This window comes from Capricornis sumatraensis, chromosome 9 (assembly GCF_032405125.1).
Source record: "Capricornis sumatraensis isolate serow.1 chromosome 9, serow.2, whole genome shotgun sequence".
NCBI classification, from domain to species: Eukaryota; Metazoa; Chordata; class Mammalia; order Artiodactyla; family Bovidae; genus Capricornis; species Capricornis sumatraensis.
The window spans coordinates 68,228,023-68,255,555 of NC_091077.1; the positions used below are offsets into that span (position 1 = coordinate 68,228,023).

At 39.4% G+C, this 27,533-nt stretch overlaps 1 protein-coding gene across 1 annotated transcript; it reads right to left on the reverse strand.

Annotated features, from left to right (window-relative positions):
* Positions 1-1,243: 1,243 nt before the first annotated feature.
* Positions 1,244-15,202, reverse strand: HAVCR2 (hepatitis A virus cellular receptor 2). Its single transcript, XM_068981430.1, has 7 exons — positions 15,148-15,202; positions 13,850-14,188; positions 12,915-12,998; positions 7,456-7,496; positions 5,918-6,044; positions 2,305-2,341; positions 1,244-1,403 (listed from the first exon to the last, which is right to left on the reverse strand). The coding sequence occupies exons 1-7, from the start codon at positions 15,200-15,202 to the stop codon at positions 1,244-1,246; spliced, it is 843 nt and encodes a 280-aa protein (XP_068837531.1).
* Between the last annotated feature and the right edge of the window lie 12,331 nt (positions 15,203-27,533).

The window sequence follows — 27,533 nt, forward strand, 5'->3', positions numbered from 1 at the left end:
GTCATCACCCAGAGAAGGCCGTGTCAGGCAAGTCTCTACTGTTGGTTCATCCAGCAGAAAGGAGAAAGAAGACAGGAGAGTAATAGACTTCCAGGGCCTGAGCTGGAAGAAGATGCTGAGAAACTAAGAGCTAGACAAGACCAGAAACAGAGGATTAAGAGTATTTTTGAGTTCCCCACAAGGTGAAGGTACAGAGCTCTATCTGAACTCTCCAATGGAAAAGTTTTCCCAGAAATTTACCTTTCTGCTTGTTTAATTTTTTCACTCCAAAGACATTAAGTAAATCTCTATTATGTGTCAGAGTTGTGCCATAACTGGGGAGGGAAAAAATAGGCAAGATGGACCTACTCTTCACCATCTTGGCACTGAAGCTTAAGGACCATTGTCAAGGCACGAAGGAATCTGACTCTGAAAAATAAAGATGGCTAGAGACTTTCACCTACTTTCCACCAGGGAACAGAATTTGTGTCCCAGTCACTGCTTCTTCTTTTATGAAAAACACTGCTCCATTTCTTTCCATGAATGGAGAAGTCGGTTAGAGATCTTTCCCTTTGAGTACACCCCAAGCAAAACTGGTCAACACACACTGAGCATACTTCCTTTTTCTCCAGGAGCATCTGCCACACCACAGGCCTTGCTGGGCCATCTTCTTAACTGAGGCCAAGGAGAGCTGGGCATTGGCACTTACTGTTGCAAACTCAACATTCAAAGAAGTATAAACCTTGAGGCTTTTAGGGAATCAAGACCATCTAGTCCTACCCCAGTAGTTTCCTAACCTGTTCTGTGTATCACGGAGCTCTTTGAGAATCAGTGACCCCTTTAAACTTCCTGTATTGAAAAAGACACACATGTATCTCAGCACATAATTTCCCCTGTGTTTTCAGGAGTTTCATGGACACACGATGTAATCGAATATCTAGAATTCCTGAGATCCCATATTAAGAATTCTTACTCTCTATAAAAGCCTACTTGAGCTCTAATGTCCCAGTTAGCAGTCTCTGAGTTGGGTGGATGGAACGCAGAGGCAATGTAGTGCCTGTGTATTACCACACAGGTCCCAGCTCAATCCTCGAGTGAGCTAGTTACCTTTAAAATATGGAAAAACTCTGCTCGGTGGCCAAGGACAGAATTTCTCAAATCAGTCAGCTGAGCCATCTCATGTTTTCAAAGAAGACAACACCAAGCCCCAAAATGAAGTGGTTGAATCTGGTGGCGTTGAAAGGTGACAGCAGCCCAGAGGTTGTTAGGATTGCTGCCCACCGTTGACGGAGCAGTAATACTCGTAGGGATCCTCCACTTCATATACGTTTTCCTCAATGATATAGATGTTTTCCTCTGGGTGCATCCCCTCTGCTGCTGTATTTGCCAACCCTGAAGGAGAAAGGTTGGCCAAAGTGATGAGGCTGTGGAAATAAAGTATAGCAGTTGAGTTAAGCATTTTCTGGACATCATGTAATAGAGCTGAGAGAACGGGCTTTGCTGAAGAGTTAGCAACCAGCCATGCCCTCTTCCAGGGGATCTTCCCGACCCACAGTGAACCTGCTTCTCTTATGTCTCCTGCACTGGCAGGCAGGTTCTTCACCACTAGCACCACCCAGACTTAGTCTAAAATTATTAGTGGTTCAGATAGTATTCAGTGGACAGAATCATTTTTTTCTTAAAATATATTTCATTCTGCCCATGTCCCAAAGGTCATAGAAACCCAGTAAAAGTTATATAGGCTTTGTGTGTGTGTAGTGTAGTGGAATTAGGAATGGAGACTAATTCTGCAATATGACAGGCAAGCAGTTTTCAACTCTGTACATTACAATTACCTAGAAACTTTTTATAAGAATAAGGGCTTCCCTGGTGGCTCAGATAGTAAAGAATCCACCTGCAATGCAAGAGACCTAAGTCAGAAAGATCCCCTGGAGAAGGGAATGGCCACCCATGCCAGTATTCCTTCCTGGAAAATCCCATGGACAGAGGAGCCTGGCGGGCTACAGTTCATGGGGTCACAAAGAGTCGGACACAACTGAGCAACTAACTCTTTCACTTTTTCACTATGATGAGATCTCATCCCCAAAGATTCTAATCATTTGCTCTGGGGTAGACAAATATGTTTAAGTGCCCGAGGTGATTCTACCAGGCAATCAGAGTTCAGGAGAACCAGGCTGGGTTATGAAAAGCTCTGAGAGTAGATGCTGAGCTTATTGTTCACTTCTGTAACCAATGGCCACCTAGAGCCTGGGTAGAGTAGGTGCTCAATCAGCTGAAGGGTCACCCAAAATCCCCACCTTCTCCTACCCTACTCATGATTCTTACCTTGAATTTTGTATCTTCTTTTTCCTATCAGAATACCCTAAGTAGAAAGGCAAAAAAAGTCCATTTAAAATGCTTTAATAAAATAAATGAGATAAAAAACAAAACGGGCTAACTGGAGGCAAAGATTGTTTAGGGAAATCTGGTCTACTGGTTAAGACTGAATTACATCAAACCACTGATATGTGTCTTGGTTTATTACATAAACTGTGGTAGAAAGTAATAAAGATGTATTTTCATATTTAACAATTATAGGGAGTGCCTACTACATATCTGGTAGTATGCTAAGCACCAGGGACACAAAAAATGAATTATGAGCCCTGACATCATTAAGCTTATCTTCCAGTGGGGAGGCATTTAAGAAAAAAAAGTAAATAGAAAAAATAAAATAACTTCAAACTCTGATGGGACAGAAAGAAAAGTACTACAGCAAAATAGATTAACCTAGAGATTATCATACTGAGTGAAATAAGACAGAGAAAGACAAATATGGTATCATTTATATGTGAAAGATAAAAACATTACACCGATATCTTTATTTACAAAACAGAAACAGACTCACAGACACAGAAAACAAACTTATGGTTGCCAAAGGGGAGAGGGGAGGAGACATAAATTAGGAGTATGGAACGAACCGATAGATACCACTAAGATGATCTTTAAGCTCAGTTCTGAAGAAGAGAATGACTCAGCCAAATGAAGAACCAGGGTGAGCATTCTGGATTGAGTAGAGCCCTGGTAAAGATGGTGATAAGTGGCTGAAACTGAAAGCATGACTGGAATAAAAGAGTGGCACAAGATAAGATCTGAAGCGGAGCCTGGGCTAGATACTATAGGACCCTAGAAGTCATAATTAGGAGCTTGGGTTTTATCCTAAGACATAAGAAATAATTGAAGGCCAGAAATATGATATAACTGGGTCTCAAGAAAATCACTTTGTTCCTATGTGGAGAATAAACTAAAAGGAGGTATGAAAAAAAGAGCAGGTAAGGCATGAGCTGCCTCAGAATAAGGTAGTGACAGAGAGGCACAGACTCATGAATGGATTTTAGATATGTTTTGGGAAAAGTGCAGGAAGTGAAGCTGGATTGTGTGTAGTTGGGATTGTGTGTTAGGAGTGAAGAACGAGAGAATTCAAGGATGGCTTCTAGCTCAGGCAACCAGTTGGATGGTAGTGAAACACTAGGATGAAGACCCAGCGAGGTGGGGTAGGGTTTTAAAAGGTGGAATATAGTCTCTAGAGCTCCTTTTTGGACACAGCAAGGTGGAAGACAAGCAAGTGGAGATAACACCTGAAGAGCTGGACAGTCAGTACCAACACCCTTTAGTGCTAAAGACAGAAAGTAAGAATGACATCGAAGTCTATGGAAGTATAGGTTATCATCATCCAGGGGGTATGGAGAGAGAAAAAACATCAGCTCTGGGAATCTCAACACCTAAAGATCATGCTGAAGAAGAGAAAATAATAAAAATGACTGAAAAGGAGTGGTCAGATGAGAGTGGTGTTTCAGAAGTCAAGAGAAGGAAGACATTTTTGGAATGACTGAGGGTCAGCTTAGTTGAATGTTACTGAAAGATAGATGTACTGCAATGAAGACAGAGGCATCTACTGGGTTTGTCAGAATGGAGATCACTGAGCTTGAACTAAAACTACTTTCATGGCAATTCAGGTGTAGAAGCTAAATGGGGCTGGGGGTGTTTGACGAGTACAGAGGAATGAAATGTAGGAATAACTCATCTGAAATATGCCTGTGAAGGAGAGGAGAGAAACGGGAGTAGCTGGAGAGAAATGTGTGAACCAGATCTTATTTTTATGCTAATAGAAAAAGCGTAAATAGGAATGGAGAAAGGGATGATTCTGGAGAAAGCAATCAAAGGAAGAAGGAAGTCATGGCTATGGCAAAGTAGTTGAAACAGGCTTTTAATACTTCATCAGTGCAGTGAGAAGGGAGGGAGGCTTGAGCAGCAGTGAAATATGTGATGCTCATCTCAGACACTGCACCAGGAAGATACAAGATTGCTGCACACTTCTGAGTGCCAATTTATGGCTTTGATGTCATGATTAAAAACCTGTCACCCTCATTGTGTGATTTTCTCTAGCAGGTTCTAGGGAAAAGACTGCAAACTGTACACAACTTTCCCATCTATTCTTCTAAGTAGTCATGTTTGGAGTTTTGGCAGTAATCATATGTGTGTACAAAACATGACTTCTCCCACTCCTCCTCAACCTCTTTCCACACCCTTTTTCACAAACCATAGTGGTCCCTAATATCCAGGCCTTGGCAGAACTAAAAATGTGGGTGCTATCATTGCTCCTTGTCAACCTGTAGACTCCATATTCATGTGGTCAATTCCCAAACTCCACTGCTACCTCTCCATAAACTCGGGTAAGTGGGAGTGAGTATCTTCTTCCTCTGAACAACTCATTTACCAGAATAACAAAAAGGTAAGCAGAATAGCCCTGGTTTCAAATCCTCTATCACTTAACAGTGTCACGTTGGACTAAAAGTTACTTAACCTTTCAACACGATGGCTCTCCAATTGGTAAATGAGAATAATATTGGTACCTTTTTCAACAGGGTAATTATGAGGATTTAATGCACATAAAGCACTTGAAAGCTTTAAGCCACACAGGATGAGCAGCTCATCCCAGTTTTCCCTGGACTGTCCCAGTGTTAGCACTGAAAACCCACATATTCGGACCTCCCCCCCACCACCACTTCAGTCCTGGGAAGTTTCGGAATGGTTTATAATCCTACACACAGTTGATGTTTACAGATGAATAAGAAAGGCTACTAAAATAATAGAGGTATAAGGCCTTGGCCTCTGCCCCAAAGAGAAGAGAATATATCACAATTATTAAAGTACGTGAGGCTTTTGGAGTGATGGAAGTTTTTGGATATTGATTGTGGTGATGGTTTCCTGAGTGAAATCATCTACAAAAATTCATTAAGCTGAACACATTTTACATATACAGTTTATCGCATATAAATTATACTTATTTTTTTAATAAACATAAGCAACTTAGAAGTAAAACATTTGCTGAGTGCCACAATGGAGGAAAATAACAAATGCTGCAACCTTGACCATGACCCAGTGTTAAAGGAACCTGCTATCCCTCTTTAAAGAACCACACCTAAGAGATAAATAAGATAGAAAATGCTTAGAAGGAAGAGATTGCTGATTCATGAATTTAAAATATTTATGTTCTTTACAAAATAAGAAAATAGGTACTAGAATCAAAATCTAATCTAATTAGATTAGAATCTAATCTGCCTGAATCTAAATTCCAGCTTTGCCACTTACCGATTCTGAAACCTTGAGAAAACCTTGAAAGTTTACCATCTCTAAGTGTTACTCTTCTCTGCTATAAAAAATGGGGATAACAGTACTACCTACCTTATAAGATGGATGACAACGATAAATATAAAAACAAGTGTGTTACATGGTAAGCACTAAATAAAAACAAGCTATTATTAATCCTGTGATTTGAAAGGACTAAAGAGTATTCATTCTAATCAATATAACCTTATAATTATAATGTCTAGGTTAGGGTTGATTCTTATATCAACAGTTCCTTATCAGAGGGAGAGAGAAGCACCATCAAATGACCTACATTTGAGAATTAAACCACCGGAGATAAGAATCAGAGCCAGCCCAGCAGAGACTCCTGCTCCTATGTAGAGGCCTGTTCTGGTGGTGGCACCCATGTCTTGTAACTCAGTAGCCAGTGTGGATATTTCCTGTGGAAACGCAAACAGAATTACAGCAAATGGCCAGAAACCCATTGTCTGCCCAGGTAATCTCACGACTTATGCATCAGAACAGCCCTTTCACAGTGTCCCAGGAATGCAGGGACCTTGAAATGACTCATGATCTGTCCCCTTCTAGACAAGCTTCAAAGCACCCAAAGAAAGAGATTAGCTGAAGTTTTGGACTTAGCAAGAGAATAAGATATGCTTGTCTGTGCTGTGGGTGGAGAAGTAGCCTTAGTAAATGGACTCCCAATTTCCCCAACAAAAAATGAACATTAAAGTGGAACCCTACTTATATAAGATTCCCTCGTGTGTCCGGAGGGAGTTTCAGAGAGGTCTAAATTTTGTGTTGTACCATGAAACCCCAATTTCCACAGAAAGATAGTGATTTAAAAGCTAGGAATTTGCAGCCTGACAGTCTTGGGTTCAAATCCCAGTTCTGTCACCAAACAGCAGAGTCATCTTGTAAAGTTATTGAGAAAATTAAGTGACAAAAAACAGAAAACGCTTGGCAAGAGCCTGGTACAGGATAAATGTTCAGTCAGTGGTAGCTTTTATTGCTATTGCTCTACATCCTGCTTCTAAAATTTCAGTTCATGTTCCCCCTTTAAAAATAGTAACAGTGAACACTTTTAAAACAACATTAAGTAATTAAGTCCTCCATTTATTCAACACACATTTACTGCAAGTGCACTGTGCAAATGTGCCCTAAGCAGTGTGGCACAAAGATGTATTTAAAAGGCAGTCCTGGATTGCAAAGACCACAGGACAAACACAAAATACTTGAGAGTGAATCAGACTGAGTCAAATGAATGCAGACTCCCGGGTATGTCCTCAAACAATTTCCCAGTCACTGCTATCAGATTGTTTTCTAGTGGTTTTCCCTTCCATTCTGAGAAGGTGGGAGACATTAAAATGGTGGTTGATTGAAATACTGCTTTGTTTTTGGTTAGATATGTAAGTTCTTACCTTAGAATATTCCTGACTGGTGACTTGTCATAAATAAATAAATTTAAACAAACAAACAATCTTTCTCATTAGGGTAGAAATGTTAACAAGGAAAAACACTACTCTCAGGAGATGCAGGGTGTCTGAACCCGCCACAGTGGTATACAGTTATGAAATTTCAGGATCAGAACAAAATGCTAGTGCTTCTTCCTTTAGGTTTTCCAGCACCTACTATGTGCCAGGCACTTTTATATGCATCATCTCATTCCATCCTTACAACAGGCCTCTGCAGTTTCAATTGTTATCAGCAACATGTTATAGTCAAGGAATCCAAAGCCAAGGGAGATTAGGTATTTTTCCCCAAGGAAAGAGTGGACAGGAAGGAAGTCTAAAGCCATGCTTTTTTCCTTTGAGTTGAGCACGAGCTCAGCTCACACACACAGTTACTTACTGTCTGATTTTTATCGTGGAGGGCCTCCAGTGTCTGTGTCTCTACCACAAAGAAGAAAAATAGCCAAAACAGTTAGGAACTCTCTTTTATATGAGGTTTTTTTTTTTTTTAAGCTGCCTATAATTCTATTTGAAATTAATTCTACTTCATACTCCACAAAAATTAACTGAGAAACCAACAGAATTTATTGAACAGTTACAAATCAACTCTAGGATGACGTTTTCTCACCCAGATAACAAACCAAACTACCTATGTTCTACGAAATGGAGACTTCTTCTGGGAAGACATATTTTGAATACGTGGTTTGTTGTGTTCGTAGGACCTAAAACAGTCCGCAAAATTGACAATACACAAGCAGGCATTATAATTAGACTTTTTTTAGATCAAATGACTGCTCTTTAATATTTACTTTGTTCATTTTTTAATTGACATATAGTTGATTTACAATGTTGTGTTAGTTTCAGGTATACAGTAAAGTGATTCAGAATATATATATTCTTTTTCAGATTCTTTTCCCTTACAGGTTATTACAACTTATTGAGTATAGTTCCCTGTGCTATACAATAGATCTTTGTTGGTTATCTATTTTATATATCTGTGTGCTCAGTCGCTCAATCATGTTCAACTCTTTGAGACCCCATGGACTGTAGCCTGCCAGGCTTCTCTGTTCATGGAACTTTTCCAGGCAAGAAGACCAGAGTGGGTTGTCATTTCTTACTCCAGGGGATCTTCCTGATCCAGGGATTGGACCCCATCTCTTGAATCTCATGCATTAGCAGGTGGATTCTTTACTACTAGGGCCAACTGGGATGCCTCTTATATGTTAATCCCAAACTGCTAATTTATCCCTCCTTCACCCTTTTCCCTTTTGGTAGCCATAAGTTTGTTTCTTATGTCTATGAGTCTATTTCTGTTTTGTAAGTAAGTTCATATGTACAATCTTTTTTAGATTCCACATATAAGCAGTATGATATGACATTTGCCTTTCTCTGTCTGGCTTACTTCACTTAGTATGATAGTCTCAAAGTCCGCCCATGTTGCTGCAAATGGCATTATTTCATTTTTATAACTAAGTAATATTCCATTATATACATGTCCATCAACAAATAAAGATGTGGCATGATTAGACTCTGAAAGGTAAGGAAAGTTGATTTTCTCAAAACCATTTAACATCTACTCATTAAGAGAGAGGGTATTTTATTCCCTAAAAAATGAAAATAATAATAACTATAACTATAATTTACTATGAATAGGCATTGTGTTAAATTCTTCAAGTGAAGTATCTCATTTAGCACTCAAAACAACTATCTTAAAGTAGGGACTATCTGTCCCATTACGCAGAGGAAGAAGCTGAGAATTAGGAAGCTAAATGATTTATACAAGGTCATACAGCTTAGCGAATAACAGAAATGGGCTTCCAATTTAGGTCTGCGTGGCCTTAAAGTACACAGTCTTAACTATGCTGCCTCCAACAATGCTCACATCAGCCCTGTGATTACTAAGCTCATCATGTTGCCCAGATCCCAGCTCACTTTCTTTCCTTTTTAGGCACTTATTTATTTATCTGCTTATCCATTCAATGAACATATATTACATCCCCACACTATGCCAGGCACAGAGGACAGAACAGTGAACAAGATGGGCGCAGGCCCTTATCTCATAAACAATGCATTTTAAAAACCAACAAATCGTCAGCCTTGGGAAGATTAAGCATGCAAACTCATTTTTCTGGTTGAGTCAGAGGCTCTGAAACTTCCTAAATGCCATGGTCACTTTCTGCAAGCTTCAAAGTCTAAGCCTTTTAATGCAAAACTCCTGGCATACAGACTCTGATTTTAATATAAAAGCATATTCTCAGCCTAAAGTTTTGTTTATTTTTTAAGAAAAGGAAAGACGTTATCTCCCATTTACCTTTGCTCCTATTACAAAAAGGAATTTAAAAACCACACTGGTGGAACTACTGAGTAAACTACACATACAATATTTTCTACTGTAAATCTAGTTTCTGCTTCCATATAATTACTTTTCTTGGCTTAAATGATAAGACTGTCTGACTTCTAACTTTTTTTTAACTTCATTTTACAGTGAAAATGATCAATAAACTAGAGCACTACTGGGTTATCACAGCTTATTTTCACACAGATTGACATCAACCAATCTGTGGGTGGGACATATGGAGGAAGTTACAGTGTGTTTCCTAGAGGACCCAAGACTGGTGGAGCAGGTTAATGATCTTGAAGGTTTACAAACTTAACATTTACCATCTAGCATGTTTTACGTGCCTGACACAATGCTTAGTACTCTACATGCACAATATCTTTTCACCTTCACCACAATGCTGTTCTGACTCAGTCACTAAGTCATGTCCAACTCTGCAACCCCATAAACTGCAGCACGTCAGGCTTCCCTGTCCTTTACTATCTCTGTGAGATTGCTCAAACTCATTGAGTAAGTGACGCCATCCAACCATCTCATCCTCTGTAACCCCTTCTCTTGTCCTCAATATTTTCCAACATCAGAGTCTTTCCAATGAGTCAGCTCTTCACTTCAGGTGGCCAAAGTATTGGAGCTTCAGCTTCAGCACCAGTTATCCAATGAAAATGCAGGGTTGATTTCCTTTAGGATTGACTGGTTTGATTTCCTTGCTATCCAAAGGATTCTCAAGAGTCTTCTCCAATATTACAGTTTGAAAGCATCAGTTAGGTCTTCAGTGCTCAGCCTTCTGCATGGTCCAACTCTCACATCCATACATGACTACTGGAAAAACCATTTTGACTATACAGACCTTTGTCAGCAAAGTATGTCTCTGCTTTTTAATACACTGTCTAGAGCTGTCATTGTTTTTCTTTGAAGAAGCAAGCATCTTTTAATTCCATGGCTGCAGTCACTGTGTGCAAAGTACTATTATTTTCCTATTTTTCAAATGAAGAAGTCTCAGAGACATATTTTGTCCAAGATCACAGAGCTATTAACTGGAGAACCCAAGATTCAAATCAAGTCTACTTCCAGAGCTAAGGACTCATCCGTGATCCAGTCCTGCCTTCTTCAGGTGGAAGAGAGATTTCACTTGTCTAATGTTCAAAGTTGGTTTAGGAATCTCAAAGACCCTTGGAAGTCTTACTTGTAAAGGCTCCTCTCCACTTCATAGCAAGCATATTATATGTACCCACATTCCACATTAAAGAAAGGGTGTGTACAACTACACACAAGTTGACTTGCAGGTAATTAACTGGTATAATGTTACATATTATAGTCATACCATTAAATACTAATTAATTAACTAATTTTACTAATTAATTTCAACTTTTCATGTTATTTCTGTAGTTTGGAGCCATTGCCTTTTTTTGTTTAAGTATTTTCTTAGGCCTTTGAAAAGCTCAGAGACTGTAGGCACTCTGCCTATATTCCCAGGTACAAAAGATGGCCCCATTCTGTTGCCCTAAAGGGAAGGAACAAACAAGTAAAATCTGAAATGAAGTCCACTTCTGGTTATGGAACAGACACCTCAAAAAATGTGCACTGCCTTGTGAGGAAGCCCCTTCTCTATCTGGGAAGGTATGTGGTCACACAGCAAATGTCCACTTGGGCATGATGTAAAGAGCACTGAAACCGATGATGGGTAAGTGGGATTCCCACCATTCCCTTCAAGGTCTACGGTCGTGGGATTCTTTAAAATATAACAATAACATATGATAAACACTTGGTATGATTTGATTAGCTCACTATTTGGGTGATCATCTGTTTCTACCATATTTAACTTCCTTACTAACTGCATGAGAGATGTTGGTATCCAGTGACTAAAGAACAAACAAAACGATTCAACCTCTAGAGAACTGACATTAATATTTAAAATAACTAACATTTGAGTGCTTTCTCTGGGCAGGGCATTATGCATTATGCTTAGTACATATGCCGTCACAATGATCTTTACAATAGTCTTATGACATAGGCACCGGAAATTAACCTCATTATAGAGGTAAGGAGATTGAGCCTCACAGAGTTTGAGCAACAAAAGTGAGTTTATAAAACTAACACAAAAAGCTGACATTAGAACCCATTCTGCCTATCACTGAAGTGCTGTGCTCTGCTCAGTTGTTTCAGTCGTGTCCAACTCTGCAACCGTATGGACCATAGCCTGCCGGGCTCCTCTGTCCATGAGATTCTCCAGGCAAGAATACTGAAGTGGGTTGCCATGTCCTTCTCCAGGGGATCTTCCTGACCCAGGGATTGAAGCTTCATCTCTTGTGTCTCCTGAATTTCAGTCAGGTTCTTTACCCACAGAGTCACCTGGGAAACCCATCACTGAAGTAGTACTTAACTGCAATCTCATTCTGCCTCTAGATCTTACTGAAAATGACAATAACTAACATGTACTGAGTATGTACCATGATCAGACTCTGGGCTAAGCACTTTAGACACACTTCCTTATTTAAACCTGAGAGATTTAATAGATTAGGATTGGAATTTACCTATTATTAAATTTTAGGGCTTTCCTGATTGCTCAGCGGTAAAGAGTCCACCTGCCAATTCAGAATACGTGAGTTCAGTTCCTCGGTCTGGAAGATTCCCTTGAAGAAAACGGCAACCCACTCTAGTATTCTTGCTTGGGAAATCTCATGGACAGGAGCTTGATGGGTTACAGTCCATGTGGTTGCAAAAGAGTCAAACATGACTTAGCAACTAAACAACAATAACAACCTCATTTTACGGAATCAAAGACTATGCTTTGGAGAGTTTAGAGAGACCAGGACTCCTCCATGATCAATGTGACTTGAGGTCTGCTCTGTCAACCTTATCTTCTTTCTAGAGCACTGTGAAAAATACTTGTTGAAATACTTGAAGGATTTAGCTGCTCCTTCTAAGGTAAGAATCTGAGGAAGATGATGGACTTTATTCCAATTAGAAGGAACTCTTGAAATAGCCTAATCCAAATTATCCCAAACATGGACTGGGGCCAATACATGACAAAACATCATCAGTACAGGAGTATAAGTCAGAAAATAATAAGGAAACATAATGAGTTTTTCATTAAACTTATATAAGAGTATCCTCTTTAAAAAAAAAAAACACACAGGGATGTCAATATAGAAATCTTTTTTTCCCTTGTTTGGCAAAATACGAAGCTCATCAGAAATCTTTTTCAGGAGTCAGGAATTATTGGGTGGTGAAATCCAAGTCTCTGAACTCATTCCTCAGACAGAAGAAGAAGATGCTATCAGAAGTGAAAGGTTTTGGCTCAGGTAGAGGTCTACTCATGACTAATTCAGAATCCTAGCTTAGGGCTCTTTTTTCCCAGCATAAATTTACCTTCACACCTTCCTTACCCCTGTCACTATCTTGGGTGCACAGAAATATTCATGCCTCCACTCAAACTATTTTCTCATATTTCCCCCATATTTTAAATCCTCTGAACTAAGAAACCAACTAAAGGTTTCCTCCTATACACCATATGTAATTACCTGAGACAGGTCCCTTTGTGGTGAGCATCTTTGGAAAGGCTGTAGTGATGTCCCTCCATGGAGTCCAAGCTGGGGTGACCTTGGCTAAAGTCAGAAACCAACGTAAGGATGAGGCTTCTCTGACAGCAGAAAAGTGGCAACAGAAAAAAATTGTAAACACAACAATAGAAGAGAAACACATGCTAAACTTCCAAACCTACCTGAACACCTTCGTTGACAGTATATGACACTCAGGATGTCTGACAGAGCTGTGTTACATCATTATTATCACAGTCTAATTGTTAATAATAAAACTTACAGGCACAATAAATGCTTTCCACAAAACATCTCATAAAATCCTTCCAGTGGCCTCTAGGGTAGGTAGTATTATATTTTATAGAGGAAGAGGTCACAGAGTTTAAATAACTTGACCAAGATTACACAGCTGGTAAGAAGCAGTGTCAAATTTGAACTTAGCTCCATCAACCACTAAGCACACACTCTATAAGCATTAAAACATGAATGCATACATGCCCCCTCTTCCCCACACACGCAGAGTCCAGTGGTTCTCAATCCTGGCTACAGATGGGGGAGAATCATTGGGAGTAGACTTTGTAAAACTCCCATGCTCAGGCTCCATCCACCTTCAGAAATGCTGATTTCCCTGGTTTAGGGCTGGAGCCCAAGCATCTGTGGAAGTCAAAAGGCTCCCCAGGTGATTCCAATGACCAGTCAGGTACTCAGACCACTGATCTAGCACTTTCCTTCATTCTATGGCCATGAGGTTCAAAATAGATGGAGGGAATTAAACACAGTTGTACCCGTTAAACTTTAGGTCTTAGGGACCCAACTGGAGGGCTGTAATTGGGAAGACCAAAGGTGAGATCAGTCAGTGTATTTAATATGATCTACAGGCAAATCTCATTCAGAAAGAAGGTATGCAAAAGTCTACTCACCCGGTTTGATGATCAACTCCAGGTTTGATTTTTGATCATTCATTAGACCTGGGAATTGGATCCGGCAGCAATAGGTACCACCGTCAGCTAAAGTCACATTCTTTATGGTTAAGGTCACGTCTCCTTTGTGCAAATCCCTCTTTAGTAGGTATCTGCTGGATGTCTGATAGGTCACGTTCCTTCCATCAGTCCTGAGCACCAATCTGTAACATTCAAACACAGGGCAGGGTCCCTTGCCCCAGCACACAGGCACGAGATTCTCAGTGGTAGCTGGAGAGTAGGTGCAGGGCAGATCAGCATTCTGACCCACCTGAGACACATATGCCCCTTTCAAAGAACCTGCATAAAGAGGAAAAGAGAGCAGTGAAAGAGGTTGGTCCATTTCAAGAAAACTGCAAGCAATGCTTTGCAGAATAAAGAGGAAACCACTGCTGCTGTCCTGCTTGGAGAACAGTTCACTATAGCAATGATTCTCAGACTCAAGGGGCACCAGAATCACCAGAAAGCCTTGTTCAAACAGAGAGAGCTGGGCTCAACTGCTAGAGTTTCCCATTCAACAGTTCTCGGGTGGGGCCCAAGAATTATATCTCTAACAAGTTCCCAGGACACGCTCAGGATATGGTTCATCTTAGAACCTCACTTTGAGAACCAGTGCCCAAGGAGAGAATCGTGGCCTGGTCCTGTGAACATCGAAGGGCACTGCTGATGGAAACAGATAATCAGCAGTCGGTCACTGTCAGCCAGGAAAAGAGCTCACCCATCTAGGCTAGTCGTCTATTCACAAACTCAGGGCAGTTATCCTAACACAAAACTCTTTCTCCTTTTTTTTTTTAACCAAGCACCAGTCACATAATGAATAAAAACCCTTGGCTGAATAAGAAGTTAATGTATGGCTGTTCTGAGGTTTAAATTTTATATAAACTACACACTAATATAACACATATTCAAACAGTATAAAAAGTATATGACAACTCTCCCATACCCTGCTCTTTTCCATGTTCCAGCTTCCTTTCCCAAAGAAGCATTCATGTATTTCCACTCCCCTGTGACACACACAAAAACAAGTCCAATATATCCATTTTTATGCTCCTTGCTTTCTTCAATTAACATTATGATTTAAAGACATCTCATATCATTATGTTTCATCAGCTTTGCTATTTGTATCATGGATATATCACAATTTCTCTACCCACTACTCTGCTGGTGGACATTTAGATTGCTGCCAAACTTTTGCTTATTACAATGACCATCCTTGCAACTTTATCTTGCACTATCCAACGGCAAAAATCCAGACTTACTTGTAAGCAGTAGCAGCATGAGCAGGACACAGTCAAAAAAAAGATGTGAAAACATGGGTTCTGAAGAAGAAAGTCAAACAATGGCTCTGTTTAGGTTGCAGTTTCAATTCCCCAATCAAATTGAGTATTTCCTGCAATTGTCTCTCCTCCCAAGTCACAGGAGCAGTGGCCACTCTCCAGACTGCTGGCCCAGCACAGCAGGCATTTGACTACCAATCACTCCTCTCTTAACACTGTCATCTATGATGACAGCAAAGGAAATACCAGTTCTCTCTCATGCTAGACCACACGCATCCTGTGAAGACTGACATTTACACTGTCCTCATCATCAAAGAGGAAGCAATACTCAGAGGAAGAACAGTGTTACTCTGTCAAGTGTCTCTTGGCAAGTAGAGTGAGCCCTCTACTATCTCCAGTGAAATAATAGTCCTCTGTCTGAAATGGAGAGTGTTCACTGGGAACACAGGTAGAAATATATCACTCATACATCCATTCAGTCAAGTCAGTCAGCTGGTGAGTTCTGTGACCAATGTTTATGAAGCATCTACTATTTGTCAGGAACTGGACTAGGAGCTGGGAAATACCACCATGAATGAATGGCCTGATTCTTTTTGTTTTTGTTTTTGGCTATGCCATGTGACTTGTAGGATCTTAGTTCCCTGACCAGGGTCTGAACCCATGCCCCCTGCACTGGAAGTGTGCATTCCTAACCACTGAACTGCCAGGGAAATCCCTGGCCTGTTCCTTATCCTCACATTTAGGTGCCCTTTCTACTCCAATCATGAAACTAATTCTTAGCCTTGCTCTAATACAAACTGAGCCATGCCATGTAAGCTTCCTAGGCTGGCCTCCCGCTTTATAAAATCTATAACATGAGGAACCTGTATTAGGTGACATAAGCACAGCTGCTCTAACATGACTTTGACCTGAACTTTCAGACTCTTCCGCCAAGGAAAACTGCATTCCCTCCTGCAATGATTCTTTCCCCCTCCTGCTGGGGGAACCGAAGGCACCTCGATATTCTATTTCCTCTCATATACACTAGATGTCCCCTTTCCTTCCATCTCAGGGGCTTTGGGCATCAACTGTCAGAAAGTGTTGATCCACACTCTCCATTATTGAGGTTAACATCTCAAACACTCTCAACTCTGGGAGCATGACTTTTGTCTGGAAATCTTAAAAGCAAACATCCATTTATAAAAGGGAAGTGAGCTCTCAGATGGAATAGTTTCTGAAAACCCTGTGGTCTTCCTCTGTCTTCTCTGCCTGAATTTCCTTGTCATTCATTTTAAATGTTACTAAATGCATTTATTATAAATATCCAGCTTATTCTGTGTGTGTACCTTTATAGTGCCACAAAGTTAGTGGTGACTCAAGAGATCATGTTCAATTTCTTTATGGTATAGACAAGGAAACTGATGCCTGAAAAGACCAATTTGCCCAAAGGTATATGACTGTTCATTTCAAGCAAGAACACGAGTTTCCCTAAGAACCAGATTGTTTTCCCACTGTAAACTATGTTTTATAAATTTCATATTTGCCCTTACTATGTCTGCCCACATACCTAATAACAACAAGCAAATGTACATATTCAAGTGTAAGGTAGATTTGATTAAACATGGGGTCAGAGGTTAGATTTACTAACAGCATGCATGAGTCCAAGCAAAACTCTTAAAAGTTTCAGGCCTCACATATTATGTTCTGATTTTGGTTTGTTTTGTTTCTTATTATTATTACTCTGTCCTCTATCCATCTCTAGAATTATTACTGGATCCAGCTTAATAAAAGTTTAACAATGGGAACTTCCATAGGAATCCACCTGCCAATGAAGGGAACACAGGTTCAATCCCCATAGCCCAGGAAGATCCCACATGCTGTGGAACGACTAAGCCCACATGTAGCAGCAAAGACCCAGGACAGCCTAAATAAATAAATAAAATTATTTTTAAAATGAAATTACTTACTAGTGAGGCTTTAAAAAATAATTAACAATGTATTAATTCATCAAAGTCTAGACATGAAGGTGCCTAGAAATCTACTCTAACCCCTTTCTTTTTCTTTGTGTATACAGGATTTTTTTTTTTAATTTTTATTTTTACTTTACTTTACAATACTGTATTGGTTTTGCCGTACATTCAGGACTTTTTTTGAATATTGTCATTTTCACTTAACTTTTATTTCTTGGTGTTTTAACTGTTTAGGCAACACATCCAAATGGCTAAAGTTTAAAGCAATATAAAAAACTTATATTGAGAAGCTTCATTCTCACCCCTTCAAGTTCACCAGTTTCCCCCACCCACCCTATAGGTTTCTATTTTCTTAAATCTTTTGTGTATCCTCCCAATGCAAACACAAGAAAATAAAGTATATATTATTATTTCTCCTTTTTCAGACAAAAAAACATATAACACATTTTACAATTTGCATTTTCCATTTACTATTTTATATAAATTTTCTGACATATCAAAAGCAGAGAAAATAGTACACACTCTCAATACACATATTCAAAATTATCAAATTTTTCTTTTAAAACAAATCCCAGATGTCATGTTATTTCACCCTTACAGACATCAATGTGCATCTTATTTTTTAAAAATTGACATTCTGCTAATTACCATTATCACATAAGACAAAATTAATAATGATGTCTTAGCAGCACCTGATTCTTCAGTCCATAATCAAATTCCCCTGATTATCTCAAAAATGTCCTTTTATAATAGGTTTAAGTCCAGATCTAAACACTGCATTTGGTTGCTATAACCCTTGTGCTTTTGGTTGCTGTAACCCTACACTGCATTTGGTTGTTATAATCCTTGTGCTCTGTGTGCTCACTTAGTCGTGTCCGACTCTTTGCAACCCTTTCGACTACAGTAGGCCAGGCTTCTCAATCCATGGGAATTTTCAGGAAAGAATATTGGAGTACACTGGGACAACCCAGAGGGATGGGATGGGGAGGGAGGTGGGAGGGGGGTTTGGGATAGGGGACACATGTACACCAGTGGCTGATTCATGTCAATGTATGGCAAAAACCCCCACAATGTTGTAATGTAATTAGCCTCCAATTAAAATAAATACACTAATTTTTTTAATCACTTCAGCTGCTGCATTATAAAACCAGTTAAGAAGTGTTCACAGATTTCCATGTGAGAGATAACAGTAACTTGAATAAGAGTGGCAGTACAGTTCAGTTCAGTCGCTCAGTCGTGTCTCACTCTTTGCTACCCCATGGACTGCAGCACGCCAAGCCTCCCTGTCCATCACCAACTCCTGGAGTTTACTCAGACTCATGTCCATTGAATCCGTGATGCCACCCAACCATCTCATCCTCTGTCATCCCCTTCTCCTCCTGCCTTAAATCTTTCCCAGCATCAGGGTCTCTTCCAATGAGTCAGTTTTTTGCATCATGTGGCCAAAGTATTGGAGTTTCAGCTTCAGCATCAGTCCTTCCAATGAATATTCAGGACTGATTTCCATTAGGATGGACTGGGTGGATCTCCTTGCTGTCCAAAGGACTCTCAAGAGCCTTCTCCAACACCACAGTTCAAAAGCATCAATTCTTAGGCACTCAGCTTTCTTCATAGTCCAACTCTCACATCCATACATGACCACTGGAAAAACCATAGCTTTGACTAGACAGATCTTTGTTGGAAAAGTAATGTCTCTGAATTTTAATATGCTGTCTAGGTTGGTCATAACTTTTCTTCCAAGGAGCAAGCGTCTTTTAATTGCATGGCTGCAGTCACCATCTGCAGTGATTTTGGAGCCCCCAAAAATAAAGTCTGTCACTGTTGTTTCCACTGTTTCCCATCTATTTGCCATGAAATGATGGGACCAGATCGCCATGATCTTAGTTTTCTGAATGTTGAGTTTTAAGCCAATTTTTTTACTCTCTTCTTTCACTTTCATCAAGAGGCTCTTTAGTTCTTCACTTTCTGCCATAAAGGTGGTGTCATCTGCATATCTGAGGTTAGCGATATTTCTCCCAGCAATCTTGATTCCAGTTTGAGGTTCATAAAGCCTGGCATTTCTCATGATGTATTCTACATAAAATTTAAATAATCAGGGTGACAATATACAGCCTTGACGTACTCCTTTCTCTATTTGGAACCAGTCTGTTGTTCTGTGTCCAGTTTTAACTATTGCTTTCTAACCTGCATACAGATTTCTCAAGAGGCACGTCAGGTGGTCTGGTATTTCCACCTCTTTAGGAATTTTCCACAGTTTATTGTGGTCCACACAGTCATGAAGATGAATAAAATTGCTTCCAAGCTCTATTTGAGACGTAGAACAAGCAAGACCAGATGGGACCAGAGGGGTGAGTGAAAGGGAGGAGTGGATAATAACATTCAAGTTTCAGGCTTCAGTGACAAGATGAATGAGGGTGTCATTCACCAAGATAAAAATAAGTCAGCAATGGTACGTACTGGCCCAAAAATACACTTAAATAAATCCTGAAAACCTTTAAAAAAAAATACTGGAGTGGGTTGCCATTTCCTCCTCCATAGGTTATAACACTTAAGTTTCTTTTAATTAAGGCCAGTCTTCCCTCCTTTCCCCCTGCCATTGACAAGTTGTACAAAACAATGTGCTGTTCCACATTCTGGGTTTGTTTCCTTGTGTCTCTTCTTTTAAAGTATTCCTCTTTTCTTTGTATTTCCTATAAATGTAACTTAGCTCTAGAGATTTGGTTAGATTTAGGCTTAATTCTTTGGCAAGAACACACAGCTGGTGCTACTCCATCACAATTGTCTGGTTGTGCCACATCTAGAGATGCTAAGATCAATTAGCTTGTATCTTTCTTTTTCAACTTCATGTTATATTCTGAGCATTTCTCCATTTCAGCTCATATAGAATGTTCTTGTTCTTTATTATGGCAACATAGATCTTATCAGGTGAAAACACTGGGTGGAAATAATGATTATTCTTTTGAAAGGAATACAGCATGTCTCAATTTATTTATAAAGATGACCATAAAAGACCCATGAAGATCTATGATTCTTTAATTATGTACAAGAGAAGTTTGCTTTTTGAAAGGAGCCATTGAATGTATTTTTGGTAAAGAAGTCTTCCATATTGTAATATTTTCTATATTCTGTTTATTAATAAAAACTCATATCATGAATTTTCTTAAGGGCTTGTTGAGAGTTGGCTATAATTACATGGAGGGATAACTACAAAATAAAACTACTACATATGATACTACTGTAGAAGTGTTCTGTTTTCTCCCTCTATCAGCAGGAAACGTGGCAGAAAATCTCAGACTCCTTGAAGATATCCTCCAAACACTAAATGGAAACACTGGAATTATGTGTAATTAGAATTACACATTTATAGACAACTAAGGGGCCACTTGATGGGCTTTCCAGATGACTCAGTGGTAAAGAATCCACCTGTCAAAACAGAAGACATGGATTTGATCCCTGAGTCAGGAAGATCCCTTAGAGAAGGAAATGGCAACCCACTCCAGTATTCTTGCCTGGGAAATCCCATGAACAGAGGAGCCTGGTGGGCTACAATTGATAGAGTTGCAAAAGAATCAGACATATGACAAGAGACAAGGGGCCACTTGACAAAATTTATAAAATGGAAATGAGAGAATTTTACTCAGGTCAGAAGACAGGAAAACATGGGTGAGAGAGATAAACCTGGAAAACTCAGTTCACTTAGAATCTACCCTATACAATGGGAGAACTGCAATTGACTAGATAATGGGGAGATAGTAATGCCCACGAGAACTGGAATCCTATACATACTGAGTTTGAATCAAAAATCCTCTCATTTAAATCACAGCATCTCAGTTAGTTTCCATGTACCATTAGTGCCAAAATTTTGCAAAGGCAGACACTAAGGTTGGATATAAAGGGTAAGAAGTTAAGCAACTCTGAACTTGATCTTGACCTACAGATTACAGCTAGCCATGTGACTTCCTTTTAAAGGGACTATAACCTTATGTGTCTGTACAATACTTGAAAAACTTTTATTATATAAGTCATAGTCACTGTAGAAAACTGTGAAAAATAAGAATAAATAAAATAAAGGCCAGACCCCGGTACCTTGAAATATCCACTATCACCATAACAGTAATGTTTTTCTCCTTTCATATATTTTTTATAAATTTCTCTTTCTATATATACAATGTGTTAATGCCGTACCTCTGGTAGGTCTATCACCACTCAGAAAGTCTTACTCATGGACAATTGTGAATATCCTGAATTCACTGGGAGCCAGGAAAAGGTACAAAACTCCCCATTAAATCACCTATCTGTTTGTAGACTGCATCATCTGAGATGCAGTCTACAAACTGCATCGATGAAAGCCTTTTTATTTTACTTTTATTTGTGTGGTCTTAGTGCTTTCACTCACATCAAAGTGCTTTCAATATTGCCTTCTGCACCTGGTCCCAGCACTGACAGAGCTACTTCATCTCTCTCATCCAGGTCTCTTAGGGTTAGCTACAAGGCAAATTTCTTCCTTGCTACTGCCCACCTCTCAAAGCATGATCTTGGTGTTCTTTTGCCAACAAAGACTTCTTTCACCAAAGACCCTATACTTTACTTATGTTGCAGATGACTGAAAATGCAACTCAAATTAGCTTAAACTATAGATTTATTGACTGATGTTACTGAAAAGTCTAACTTCAGGCAATGCTTGGCTCGATGGCCCCAGTGAAAACATCAGGGACCTCATTTCTAGCTGTCCTGGCATTGGTGCCTTCTGCAGATCCTACAGTGTCCCTCTCCTGTCCCTTCAGAGCACATATCTGCACACCAAGAACATCTCTTGGCCACTCTCCCACAAGCCCACGGATGCACATTCCTTCAAACACCAAAACTGGGTTACAGACTCATTCTTGAACAATCTGTGTCCATAGGGTCAAAAAGGACTAATTGGGTAAGGCCTGGGTCACCAAATCTCATGCTCTGAAAGTGAGAGAAGGGTGGTGACCCTAAAGAAAAAAGTGTGGTGCATTTTAACAGGAGAAATGGATGCTGGGCAGCAGAAGCAAATATCCACTATAGCAGAAGCAAATGCTTCCCAGAAAGAGATGGGGTGGTGGGGAGATGGGGAAAGAAACCTTGATCCTCCAAATGTGGATGGCTCTTTTTCTTACAAAAAGGGTATTTTAATAACATAGTGCTTTTTAAGGACTTCCCTGGTGGCTCAGGTGGTAAAGCATCTGCCTACAATGCGGGAGACCTGGGTTTGATCCCTGGGTCGGGAAGATCCCCTGGAGAAGGAAATGGCACCCCACTCCAGTACTCTTGCCTGGAAAATCCCATGGACGGAGGAACATGGTAGGCTAAAATCCATGGGGTCGCAAAGAGTTGGACAGTACTGAGCGACTTCACTTTCTAGTGTTTTTTAACTTAAGAAGGACACATTCTTCACGACCCCAGGGAGATGCTAAAGAGCTCTCTTGTCTCTAGAGTTTTTATATTTAGTAACTGGATGAGTGCCAGAGAGATTTTGCGGTCACACTCAAACTAATGTCAGTCAGCTCAGTGCTGCTCCTGCGCAGGTAATCAAACCTCTTCAGAGAGGAGGAAATGGGAGGGGTGTGAAATAATTAACCCTTGATAACTCATCAAGGCCCCCAGTGACGAAACTGAAAAGCATGAAAACCATCAAGAAAATTCTATTGAGCTACGTGTGAGTCACTGTGGGAACTCTTATCTGAGGTTTCAACTTGAAAATGCCAGTCCCAGTCTCCTCCAGTGTGATGCTGGTGGGGGAGTGGTGAGTGGTTGCTCACCCCAAGCATGTTCTCCAATATGGCAATTCTTTGTGTTCACTATTTTTTTGCTCCAGGTTCAGACACTAAAGCTAATCATACTTCTCAGTTTAACAGACATACTCTTCATCAGTCCCAGTGAGGATTCTCTCTTATTTTATTTCACTATTTCCCCACTTTGTCTCTGACTCACAATCACATTTCTTTCATCTCATGGGCATCCACTTCACACAAGAATGTTGAACAGTTTTCTGAAGTATTTATTCCAGTTTACATTCTTACTGGCAGTGAGAACTCTTAACGCCCTACGTCTTTGACAATATCAGGACTGTCACACTTTTTAATTTTTTCCTGAGTGTATGATGATGTCACAGTATGGCTTTAAGGTTAAACTGCTCTGTTTAATGGAAAACAGTAAAGATGTATAGAACACTGCATAAACTTAAATTTACAGTTTACCAATACTTAGAAAGCAAACACACAAGTAACCAGGACCCAAAACAAAAAATAAAACATAGCCAATCTCCTAAGTCCTCTGACCTCTACTCATTTCCCAAGCACAAAACCTTCCTCCTGTCCTATAGGTAACTGCTACTCGAAATTTTTCAGTAATTGCTTGTTTTTAATAGCTTTACCATTTAGGTAATGCATCCTAAAGTTTTATGTATAATTTTGTTTGTTTTTGAACATCATATAGTGAAATCAAATTGTCTATAGGTTTTGCATCTTGCTTTTTTCATTTAACAGTGTACTTGTGAGATCCATTCATGCTGCTTTGTATCTCTGTGGGGTGTTATTACTGAATAGTTTTCCTGGAACTGGATATGTCTCAAATTGTTTATTAATTTCAAAATGAACATTTCATCTTGTTTCAGTTTTCAGGAACAATGTCACCCTGTACATTCTCATTTATGAATTCATGGTGGACACACAGGAGCTTCTCTGGAGCATTCTTCTGACAGTGGAATTAGTAGGTCAGAGGGTATATATGTTTTGAGCCATACTAGATAAGGCCTGTTTCCAAGACATCTACCAGTAGTGTATGAGTTTCTCCTATTCCATATCCTTCTCAACAGTTGGTATTGAGAGATTTTTTTTTTAGCCAAACTGGTAAAGGATATGATGGCCTCTCACTAGAGCTTTACTCTGCATTATACTCATTACTAACAAGGTTGTGAGTGAAAAGTGAAGTTGCTTAGTCGGGTCCAACTCTTTGGGACCCCATGGACTGTAACCTATCAGGCTCCTCCAATCACAGGGTTTTCCAGGCAAGAATACTGGAGTGGGTTGCCATTTCCTTCTCCAGGGGATCTACCAGACCCAGGGATCAAACCTGGGTATCCTGCATTGCAGGCAGACGCTTTACCATCTGAGCCACCAGAGAAATAGTCACTAACAAGGTTAATGAGCATTTTTTCTTTGGTTTATGAACCACATGGATCTAGGGAGTGGAGGGGCACAAATGATTATGTGGGTCTTTGCCTATTTTTTCTGTTGGGTTTCTCAGTTTTTTATTGATGCATATGAGTAATTTATATACTCAGGATACCAGTTCTCTGCTGGTTTAATCTGTATTAATGTTCTCCCACTTTGTGGCTTTTCACTTATTAATGGTATGCTTTTTGAATACAATTTCTTAATTCAAATGTAGCAAAATTTACTAGCTTTTTCTTTGGTGGGTTATGTTTCCTGTATTTTATATAAGAAGACTTCTCTTATCCAGAGATGATGAAAATGTTCGCCTAACTTTATAGTTTTGTTTTTTACTGGTAGACCTTTAATTTTGCCAGAATTGATTTGTATATTTTTGTCCTAGCCCCATTAATTGAAAATTCCAGCATTTTCCCACTACTTTGCAATGCCATCTCTGTTATATTTGAAAAATCATATAGGCATGAATCTGGTTTTTGGTTTTCAAGTCTGTTCCAATAGTATATCTGTCTTTCCTTCTGTCAGTATAAAGCATTATTTTAACTATTGCAGCGTTATGGGACATGTTGATGTCCCATAAGGCAAATCCTCCACCTAGTTCTTTTATCAAGAGTATCTTGGCTATCTGGGTCTCTTGTACTTTTCTCCTACACATTTTAGAACCATCACACACATCAAATTAAAACAAAACAAAATAAAAAAAAAAAAACTGGTAAAAATTTGACTAGCTTGCATTGACTCTGCAGATCAATGTGGAGGAAATTTGATCTCTTTACATTGAGTGTTCCATTCCATAAACATGCTTTATCTCTGCTTACATTTAGATTTTCTTTAATGCCTCAATAAAAATTTAAAATATTCTCCCTAGTGGTCTTCAGCTGATTTCTTAATGTTTTCTCCTGGGCATTTATTATCAATAGATGCTGTTTTTCATAGTATCTTCTTTTTTCTATGTTAATCTTTAAATTTTATTGACACATAATGAACTTACAATGTTGTGTTAATTTAAAACTTTTGTTTGTTGCTGGTATTCTGAAATGCACTTTATTTTTGAATGCTTTTTTCTTCCAACCAATGAACTTTTTTATTAATGACTAGTTCAGTTCAGTCACCCAGTTGTGTCCAACTCTTTGTGAGCCCATGGACTGCAGCACGCCAGGCTTCCCTGTCCATCACCAACTCTCTGAGCTTACTAGAAAAATTGAATCAGTGATGCCATCCAACCCTCTCATCTTCTGTCATCCCCTTCTCCTCCTGCCTTCAATCTTTCACAGCATCAGGGTCTTTTCCAATGAGTCAGTTCTTCACATCAGCTAGCCAAAGTATTGGTGTTTCAGCTTCAGCATCAGTCCTTCCAATAAATATTCAGGACTGATTTCCCTTAGGATGGACTGGTTGTATCTCCTTGCTGTCCAAGGGACTCTCAAGAGTCTTATCCAATACCACAGTTCAAAAGCATCAATTCCTCAGTGTTCAGCTTTCTTTATAGTCCAACTCTCACATCCATACATGACTACTGGAAAAACCATAGCTTTGACTAGATGGACCTTTGTTGGCAATTAATAATTTACATGTAGATAATTTATTAATAAAACCATAGTCTAAGCTATGTGAGATGGACCACACAGAAGGCTGAGTGCCAAAGAATTGATGCTTTTGAACTGTGGTGTTGGAGAAAACTCTTGAGAGTCCCTTGGATTACAAGGAGATCCAACCAGTCCATCCTAAAGGAAATCAGTCCTGAATATTCATTGGAAGGACTGACGCTGAAGCTGAAGCTCCAATACTTTGGCCACCTGATGCGAAGAACTGACTCACTGGAAAAGACGCTGATGATGGGAAAGACTGAAAGTGGGAGGAGAAGGGGATGACAGAGGATGAGATGGTTGGATGGCATCACTGACTCAATGGACATGAGTTTGAGCAAGCTCCAGATGTTGAAGGACAGAGAAGCCTGGTGTGCTGTAGTCCATGGAGTCACAAAAAGTCAGACACAACTGAGCGACTGAACAACTATCTGTAAATTATACTGAATTCTCTATGTAGCCAATCAAATTTTCTGCAAATAATGACAGTTCAGTTTTTTCTTCAACCCTACATTTTTCTTACCAAATGTTAGGCAATGTGTACATATTTAATGGAAGTTTTGATAGCAGACATCCCTGTTTCATTACAGCTCTTAAAGAAAAAGTTTCACCTTTCACCTTGGGTATAATACATGCTGTAGATTTTATACAGCTACTATTTATTACATTAAGAAAGTTCTCTTCTATTCCTAAGTGTTCTAAGTTTTTTCTTTCTCATGAATGGATACTAAATTTTATATATTTTTTGCGACAGACTACATTTTCTATTCTACGTTTTTAAAATAAACATGGATTGACCATAAAGATCACATTTTAGTTTTACTTATTGTGGTCTCATAAAAATAACTGGGGACTCTTCTATTTCCCTTTTTTCTATTCCAAGTCTGTATTTATTTTTTTCTAACAGTGTTTGATAGGACTTGTCAGCAAAACTATTTGAACTTAAAGTTTTCTAAGATTTTGACAACTTTGTTCTTAATCATTAGAAAGCTATTCAAGTTTCCTACTCTTAAGCCCGGATAGTTTTATAAGAATTTATCCATTTTACCTAAATTATCAAATTTGTTGGTATAAAGTTATCCGTATTTTATTGTCTTATTGTCTATCAAATCTATAGTGATGTCCCTTTTTCATTTCTGCTCATTATTTATGGCTTCCTCTTTTTTAGCCACTCTTCCTTTTAGGTAGTAATGAGTCAGAACCCCAGGCTTATGCACCACTGAAGCCTTTCTGACACCCACTCAGCCCTTCCAGATCAGATGCTTCTTCACAGATGACTAGCAAGCCTAAAACCTGAGTATGTTGCTTGGGGACGAACAAGGTTCAGAAAGAATTAGCATGGGCCTTCATTTTCGACTTCAGAGGGTAAATACCCTGTGTGCTATATTGTGCTGTCATGTTCAACTCTTTACAACGCCACAGACTGTAGCCCTTCAGGCTCCTCTGCCCATGGAATTTTCCAGGCAGGAATACTGGAGTGGGTTGCCATTTTCTACTCCAAGGCATCTTTTCGACCCAAGGATAGAACCCACGTCTCTTGTGTCTCCTGCATTGGCAGGCAGATTCTTTACCACTGTACCACCTGGGCTTCCCAACTACTCTATGAGATGGGTCTATAATTATCATAGCTAAGGAAA